Raw genomic sequence first — 9789 nt, forward strand, 5'->3', positions numbered from 1 at the left:
TTTTTGTTTACACGACCTAAACTTGTAGATTTCCATTTGCGTATGTTTTATAGGACGGAAATAATCTTCAAGCGCTTTTTTCGTATCAGCATAAGACGTACATGTGGTAGGAGTTTTATCTGCCAGATATATATCATATACTTTTTCTCCGACTTAATGTAGAAGCAATGCCCCTTTTCTATCATCATCTTCTGTGTCGTCGATTTCCATTGCCACGAACAGGTTTTCCAACCGACCTATCCATCGGTCCCATTTCGGACCTGCATTACCTTTATGGCTGTCGATATCGAATGCCGGAAATACTGTTACGTTCCATTATCCCATCCTCGTCGCCAATGTAATGCTATGTTGTGTATATTGGACGAGATGGTCCGGATAAACTCGACAAACACGTGTGTTCAGCCATGACACTGTATTCTGTTTATTTCCTCTTCCGGTTACATATATGTTACGGATTGTACATTGTGTAACATTATATATCAGAATTACAATCATACGGAACGATACTACACATTCTTTATATGTTTACCGCCTTACAGATAAGTCCTTTGTCTGATAAGACAGTGTGCATGTTGTATAGTAAACACCAGCCTAGTCGTGGTAATTGCGGACATGATGTAAGTATCTCGGGATACGTCTGTGGGTTTTTTCTCTCTGAACAATTCTATGTACTATAAATTTTGAATATATCAGAAGGATATAGACTATATATGAATGACCTAACTAGCTGGACACATGTGAACAAGGAAGTGTTGGGATTTCCTCGGTGTTATGTTTATGTTATCAAGGTGTGCATGCGTTAGCAGAATCTGATGAGGCTTGTTACCTCCCAAATATATCTGTGTTTACTAAAAAACGAATTAAATATAAGTACTTTAAGAAATTCTTCTAATTATCAGATACCTTATTTAACACAATTTAAGAAGAGGTTAAGGAAAACATACCTGTGTAAATCTGAGCTACCCTAAAAGCGTATAACCTTTTTCGTAAATTGTTATTTCCTCTGTGAACTGAGTCCCAGGGAGCTAAAGCAATCGATAACCGTTTTTGCCGGAAGTAGAATCATTGAAATTTTATGGAGTCAGATTCTCAAAAACGGAACCATTTCCAGAATAGAGCCCAATATACAGGTTGATACGAACCAGAACATTACGGACAGTATTAGTTGTTTTGTTTTTCTGTTTTTGAGTATTTGGTCAACACGTAGAATCACAGGGACTTGTTATTACTATTATTAAGTATTGATGTGCACCTGTACCGCAGTCTCTCTAAGTAGTGTTTTTGTTAATAGATAACAACAGGATCTTCGAAAATATCTATATTAGGACACATTTATTCTTTTATTGTGAGGACTTTTACCATATCGAATTAATCACCTGCACATCTAGTTCATCATTTATATCCGCATATTACATAACTACATAATCAAAAACACCACTGATCATAAATTAACATCGCAAACCATATCAAATCTTTGTGAGGATATAGAACTAAATCCAGGACCCCAGTGCAGTCTTGAAATTTCTCATTTTAATGTAAGATTCTTCAGAAACAAACTGGGTATTATAGGGGAAAAAATCACGATGGTAGCATATTTAATTGTGCCCGACAGAAATCCACCTCATCTTTAATATATCTGATGCAGAAATCATCATATGTTCGCATTATCTTATATCCATATCCATAGAAAGAGGAGGACAAGTAATGTACTATGAAAACTTCATACTGCATACTGTAGGAAAAAGTGATCGTGAACATAATGATATAGAAATGATATGGATGGAATTCTGTAGTAAAAATAGAGAGTATATGGTCGTCTTACTAGCTCAGACTAGCGGGATTTTCCCTTAAGCCTAATGGTTTGCCTTAAGAGTGAACGGTCGCTAGATCGGTGCCGGGTACCGGCAGGATATTTCTCATTACCCATTCCTATCACCTTCGGGATGTTTATATAGGCCATAATCTAATGTAGAATATTGGGATAAATTCGACTTTGTTCTTGAAAACGCTCATAACGCTACTCTTGATATTATAACTGGTTATATAAATGTGATTGTGCCTATAAACCACCGCGAAAATATATTTTTCTTTTCAAAATATAATCCTGTAAGTTAACCAACATGGGTTACAGAGACTGCTGCCACTGCCATTCACAACAACAGTAATCTGATAAAATAGATAAATAGATAAATATATACATAGATAAATTGCTGTGAATACGTCGGTATACATGTATACTAGCAACTCTGTTATTCCTGCCTGTTGGTCAACTTTTGAATTTAAACTAAAAGCGTTAACATTTTGTATATACAAAATATTGATATATAATGCAGATTTTGATCATATGAATAGAGCTGTAAATAATATTATTTGGAAGCTGCAGCCATTAATCTCGACTCTTGTGAACTAAATAAAGTCTTAACTGTTACTATAAACCAACTAATTGAAAACTCTTCCAAACGCACCCAAACGATAAATCCTGGATGAAAAATAGCTGGCTTAAAATTAGACAGAGAAATAGACTTCATGTAAAAGCTAAAACCAGCAACTCTAAACAATGGATAGCTTTAAATTTATAAGAAATGAAAAACAAGACCTAGCCAGAGGATGCAATTTACAAATTTACAAACACAGCCAACATTCATGCTATATGTAAAAGCAAAGGATCTGATAGTGATCTTATTAATTACTGTAAAATAACCATTACACTTTGTTTCAATATCATTATTGAAAACATTTTTTTTTTGATTACCTGAATGATTGTAATATAATATATATATATGGAGACATTTCCTACTTCATCCATACATACAATTTTGATAATTAGTTTCCTGTCATAGATAAAACTTATATTAGTAAACCAATTAGAAAATCCTTTAAAACACACGCTCATGCTTAGGGTTAGTAGAATATTGAATAGCTAAGTGTTGGAGACTAAATCAGAAATCAATGTTTAGGAGTCAATCCATATGGTGAGGAGAAGAGCTAATATTTTGTATGGATTGACCCCCACTTCTCAGTCCATAAAGGGTTTTTACAAAATCATAAAATGTCAACTGCTTATAGTTTTATTTTTAAAATAGTCTTTTAACCATTTAATTAAATATACATGTAAAAATAATTACCCTAAGACTGATCATTTGAGTACTCCCTGTACTGTACATTTAGATCTATATCTATCCAGGGCCTCCTGTATCCTTTTATAATCGTATGTATTCAAATAAGATGAAATCCATTTCTTGAGCTTGCACATTAAACCATCATGCCAAACCCTATCGAAGCTAGACAGGATTTACTCATATCATATCTGTTTTCCTAGTTCAGTGCTTCATACAAATATATTTATTAAATGATTGTTCGGTTGTTGAAACCTCAGGTCAAAAACCTTACGTTGCCTTTGGAAAGACTATTATGTCTAGAGAGATATTTAAGCGTGTAGAAACCAGATCTTAATTTCGGAAAGATTATTATGACCAGAGAGACAATTAGAAATGTAAAAACCTTTCCTTACTATCGGAAAATATAGTATGTCTTGATAGTATTTAAACATATATTAATGATAAAATAACAGTTTGTGTTCAACATTTTGTTAAAATACATGTATGCATTACAGATATTGGTCTATACTAAGATGGGTCACATTCTCGTAACATGAACAATTCCCCGTATGTTAAGCTGTTTACAATGGGAATGGATTAATTGAATAAAAGGTGGAGATACAAGGTAAAGAAAGACCCGTCAATGAATAGTGTTATCATGTAGGTAACATTGGTCAGTAATGTCTATAAGGAAAATAGAAACCCCGTCACTGAATAGTGTTATCATGTAGGTAACATTGGTCAGTAATGTCTATAAGGAAAATAGAAACCCCGTCACTGAATAGTGTTATTAAATACAATTGGTCAGTAATGTCTATAAGGAAAATAGAAACCCCGTCACTGAATAGTGTTATTAAATACAATTGGTCAGTAATGTCTATCAGGGAATGAGAAACCCCGTCAATGAATGGTGTTATCATGTATGTACAATTAGTCAGTTATGTCTACATGGTAATGATAAACCCCGTCAATGAATAATGATACATTATATAATGTAGGTACAATTGGTCAGTAATGTCCGCAAGGACATGAGAAACACCGTCAATGAATAGTGTTATAATGTAAGTACAATTGGTCAATAATGTCTACATGGTAATGATAAACACCGTCACTGAATAGTGTTATAATGTACAATTGATCAGTAATGTCTACAAGAGCATGAGAAACCCCGTCAATGAATAGTGTTACTGTAAATCACTTATATTTCGCGTGGGATTTATTTTCGCGTTAATTCGCGAGGAGAGTCAAACGCGAATTCAAATCCCTTGCGAATTGTATAAGCATGACAAGAATACTAAATTGCGTCCATTTTGAATCTACCGTAATCTTTAGTTGGTGAGCAAACATCGCCGGTAAAATAATGATAGATAATATTCTTATATCAGAGTGTGTTTTGATATTACCCCCCCCCCCCCCCCCCCCCCAAAAAAAACCCCCCAAAACCCACTGAACACCGATAATGTGGTTGAACTCGGACTTAATTAACTTCTAGACGACGTTTTACATGTAGTTAATTTAAGTACAATAGGTACGGTCCCGAGGATCCCGGATGGTCACCCGGAATACGTCCTACTTTATTACCCACGCTGTTGTAAGTTATGTAAGGTTACATGTATATATAGCACTTCACATCGCTTGATTCTCGAAAAGATATTTACCATAACAAAGTCGAAAACAAATTATTTATCTAATTCAAACATTCCGAGCAAATAATCGCCTGGAGTATAAATCGTTCGCAATAGACTGTCCTAAGAACTGTTCATCGGTATCATTGTATACACACGTACGTTAATTACATTGTACGTTGACTCACAACCTATTGTAGTCCTGTCATCTTCAAGGCATTTTTGATGAGCCGTGGGTTTCGTTCAGTGTCTGACACCACCTTTGTATGCCATTTAGCATGTATACAGGCACGGTAAATACAATTCAGTATGGCCAGACACCGATATCACATGATTGAATCACATGACTTTTCTTGTACTGTCACATGACTCTCATCACCAAAATGGCTACCAACATGGGAAAATCACCGATGTGTTAGACAATCTATCGTCATTCGCGAATTTAAAGTCATTATGAGATCAGAATTCGCGAAATTATGTATTCGCGAATGAGTCAAATTAGGCGAGTTCGCGAAATTAAGTACTCGCGAAATATAAGTGATTTACAGTATTCTGTTGGTACAATTCGTAAGTAATGTCTTTGGTATAGATAGCGGGAAGTTAGAAAATTGCTGAGGTCGCGGACAGTCATTATCAGATACAGATTCAGATACAGATTTTGATGTAAACTCACTGGGCAGTTCAGCTATGTCAATTGGACGTATATAAGCAAGCCAAATGTGTTACTAAAGACGATATTTCTGGAGCACTATTCATATCTTTATGTTCAAATTATTTATTTTATATCTAGGAACCTGACCAATAGTACTGCCGACTCGTCTGTGGTGACCTGTCTTAACAACGCCATCTTAAGCGATGAACTGGAGGAGGTGTATGTTTTTATTTTGGCGGTAAATATACCATTTATATACTATTGTCATAAGATTTTGTGATATTTGTTAACTCGAGTCTTAAATACATTTAGATGGATAAACCAATAGCTATATTCATTAACAATACATATATAATACATACAAATATTTATGCATGTTAATGCAGCATTGTTAAAAGAATCGGACAATAGGCTAAGATAGCTATATTCCATATAATATGCAAATTGCAGCAGGCTTTTAGACCCCGAATCTGAGTCACTATTATTGACAAGTTTCATATCATCGTGCTAAGATAACGGATGTTGTGAGTAGCACTTGATTGGTCGGTTTCTGCTGTTTAGATATGCCTGATTGGAATTCTGTCCTGTTTTGAGAGGCGGAAGGATACTTGCCGATGCTTTGGAGGGAAACTAGGATGCCTTATGTTCGTATAGTATTAATGTATAATATAAAGATGCTACAACGCCACATACAAAGTATAACGTGACTGAGCATTCACTGCAATCAATTTCACCAACGACACAGAAATACGTGTGTATATAATTATTAACACCAACAAATTAATAAAACCATTGTAATATAGTGTACTAAATGATCCGTTTTAAGGCCGAAATTTACATACAAAATATTGATACGCAACACGATGGAATTACTTCTGGATGCAATTACTTACATGTACATGTGTATTTGTAATTTTCTTTAAAGGATTAAGGTGATTATAGAGTATTTAAAGTATGTCACTTTTGGTATCGAATACAAATTCCAACAGAATATTCTTGTTTACAAATTTGAACATGAGTACTTTTTGTCGGCTTTGCAGCATCTTTAAGTTTTCGTTGTTTTCATACAATCACATTATAAGAAAACTTTGGATTTGTTTTACCTATTCTCTAAATATTCTGGTTTAACTCCAAACTTTGATGAAGCTAAAGCACTTTGGATAGGATCAACAAAAAACTCTTTGAATGGATTTTGTAAGGAATGGAGTCTTGATTGGACAAACCAGACTTTCAACGTACTAGAAATACATTTAATATTAACCTGACGGCAATGCTTGAACCAAACTTAGTGAAATTAATATTTTTTTGAAAAACATTAGCATAAAAGAAGAATAAGTGTATTGGGTAAAATTACTGTGATCAATTCGCTTACCATCCCCAAACTAACAGGTGTCTTTCCAAAAACTGACGATAATGTTTGGAAAGAATTGCAGAATATTTGCTTTAACATTGTATGGAACTCTAGAGATAGAGTTGCCAGAAGTCAAATTGTACAGGATTTCAAAAATGGTGGATGTACAATGACGTATATTACTTTAGTTATAAAATCCTTGAAATTAACATGGATACGTAGAATTATCAACTCTGATGCCATTTTGAAACATTGCTGTTAGATGTATGCGGCACAGATATTAACAAGTTGTTAGTGTAGGGGGACAAATATTATGTAAACCTCTCAAGGCAATATAAAAAAAAAAGATTCTAGAAAAAAATAGTTTTCACCTATGTTGAGTATAATGAAAACATCGAGATTAAGACGTATGGTCTAATGAATATGCCAATCATGTATTACACCAATATCAAAGTGAATGACAAAGGAGTAAGAAATCTGTCAGACTCGAATTGTAAAAATGACAACTGTTTATATTCTTATGAAGATTGTTGCAGAATATATTATTTCCCCCACCTCATACACTTTTTAACGAGTTGAGACGAGCTATTAGAAACGTAATATTATAAAAAAAAAAAGAAATAAGAAAGGCTGTAGAGATTTGATACACTTTTAATACAAAGTGCATTGAAAAATGGTCCAATATATTAGAAACTAGTTGAACTAAAAAATGAAAATAACAATAATAATGATGTCTCGTTAAGATGGCTCCAGTACAGGCTTTTATATAGAATACTGGCACAAAATAATTACTAGCTTACCATATAAATATATTGACGATCCTACTTGTACCTTTTGTAAACAAGATGTTGAAACACTTTTGCATTTGTTTATGATTGTGAACACGTTGAGAGACTGTCGATATTACTTGAAAATCGGATATTTGAAAAACCTCTATCAATTTAAATCTGTCAAAAAAGCAAATACAGTTTGGGGAAATAGGTTAACAATATGACAAATATAACCTAATTATAGCCATTGTTAAACAACATGTCTAAATATTGAAAAAAAGAAAGGACAATAACTCTTTAAAATTAAGCATGTTTGTGTGTTTTATATGGCTAAAATAATAGACACTTGAGCATGTTTGTTTGTTTTTTATGGATATATATATAGACACTTAAGCATGTTTGTATGTTTCAAATGGATATACATGTAATTACAAACAATTAAGCATGTTTGTATGTTTTATATGGCTAAAATAATAGACACTTGAGCATGTTTGTTTGTTTTTTATGGATATATTTATAGACACTTAAGCATGTTTGTATGTTTCAAATGGATATAATTACAAACACTTAAGCATGATTGTATGTTTTATATGGATATATTTATAGACACTTGAGCATGTTTTGTGTGCTATATTCACAGACCAGTGAACTTATTGGACGGAGATCAAGATAGGCTGGCATACGCTGCTGCGTTTGGCTGTACGACTTCCACTATCATCACTATCCTCATGACAGAGGCTCTTTCCACACAGTGGTCAACGCTGGTCTCCTGTAAGTAACATTTGTAATGAAGGGCTGTGAACTCCTTGTTTTAACCTTCAGGACGATTCAGTGTCCTTTGACGGGAGACCTCCAAACACTGTGTTATTCCATCTGACGTCGCATTGTACATTGTTACCTGCGACAGGCACAAAACATGGCATTATACGTTTTTTTTTGTTCTGTGACGTAACATATTTTCAGCCTTCATTTGTAGGACTCATGTACGTTAATGTGCGCGAGTGTGTAATACGATGCTTTATAACAAATTATATTGCAAATTGATGACGTTGTGGCGAATTTTATGGAATAAGATGAAATAAAGATGCAGGGGTTGATATTGGTTATGTGTGAGCTCCATATATTATATCGATTGAAACATAGTACCATATCTGTTTTATTATATCTCGGTATCGATATTAGAACGCTGATTACGTAAGGTTCTATTCAAATTGCATCTTGTTTTATGATATTCACAACACTGCCATATATATACCGTCTTTGGCATTACATCTAATTCCACTGTAATAAATTTTGCCTTCTTGTACGGAAAGTAATAATTCGGTACCAGAAAAGTTCAATACTTGAATATAAATTGTAAGGATGGAGTTTATTCAATTACATTAAATAAACATATGTTTGAACAAAATACGATTAGATCAAATTCACAAGGATATAATTTCGTCACCAAAACATATAAGTCGAGTCGTTCTATGCTATATAAAAAACCCTACTTGAAAAATGTAGCTATCCGAACTACTAAGAACAATTTACCAATAAAGAAACATGCCCGTGAGCTTACCGTTATTTAAGATAAATCCTACAGGTAAGTTATTTTCCTGATGGTTCGAATTCACGACTCTCAACAGGTTATACGATGAAGATTAAACTAATCCCTACATATTTCTCTAGTTTCCTATGAGACCGAATTCACGGTTCAACACAGGTTATGCATGAAAATGTTTAGCTATACCTATCTCAACTTAGTTTCTTGTGACTCCGCATTACGTGGCTCACACAAGTTCGGAAATATTTATATGTTCCTAAAACTACAAAATACAGCTTATTTTCCTCCGAGTCCGACTTCACGGTTCACCAAAGGTTATAAATATGAATTTACAATATAAAACTATTAAATATACACATAATTACATTATCCGAAAACTCATACAAAAAATACCTTACCCTAAACAAGAGTTACCTCGCTTGACACACTCTGTGATATCTACCGGCTCGACTCCTTTTAAATCACACCGCAATCCGCTTTTATAGCTCTTTGCACGTGCCACAATAGTAACGTCAAATAACAATATAATTATACATGAACAATTTTATCATTTGGTATATATTTCTTTCTAATGCACAATATCATTAAAATATACGAGAACTCTTGTTATCTTTAACGTATGATGCTTTTTATAGCAGACAAAATAAACCGGAAGTTACGTCATATACACAACAACATAAACTGGCACTATTATGCGGGAAAGTTTGACGTCCAACTTCGTGAAATCATATACATTGACTGATTCAA

The 9789-nt window shown here is 33.8% G+C and overlaps 1 protein-coding gene across 1 annotated transcript; it reads left to right on the forward strand.

Annotated features, from left to right (window-relative positions):
• The first annotated feature begins 509 nt into the window (after positions 1 to 509).
• On the forward strand, positions 510 to 8584 carry LOC117338215. The gene is made up of 4 exons (XM_033899473.1): positions 510 to 617; positions 5514 to 5613; positions 5937 to 6019; positions 8137 to 8584. Exons 1-4 carry the CDS (start codon positions 613 to 615, stop codon positions 8273 to 8275), a joined length of 327 nt encoding a protein of 108 aa, XP_033755364.1. The 5' UTR covers positions 510 to 612; the 3' UTR covers positions 8276 to 8584.
• The last annotated feature ends 1205 nt before the right edge of the window (positions 8585 to 9789 follow it).

This window comes from Pecten maximus, chromosome 11, assembly GCF_902652985.1.
Source record: "Pecten maximus chromosome 11, xPecMax1.1, whole genome shotgun sequence".
NCBI classification, from domain to species: domain Eukaryota; kingdom Metazoa; phylum Mollusca; class Bivalvia; order Pectinida; family Pectinidae; genus Pecten; species Pecten maximus.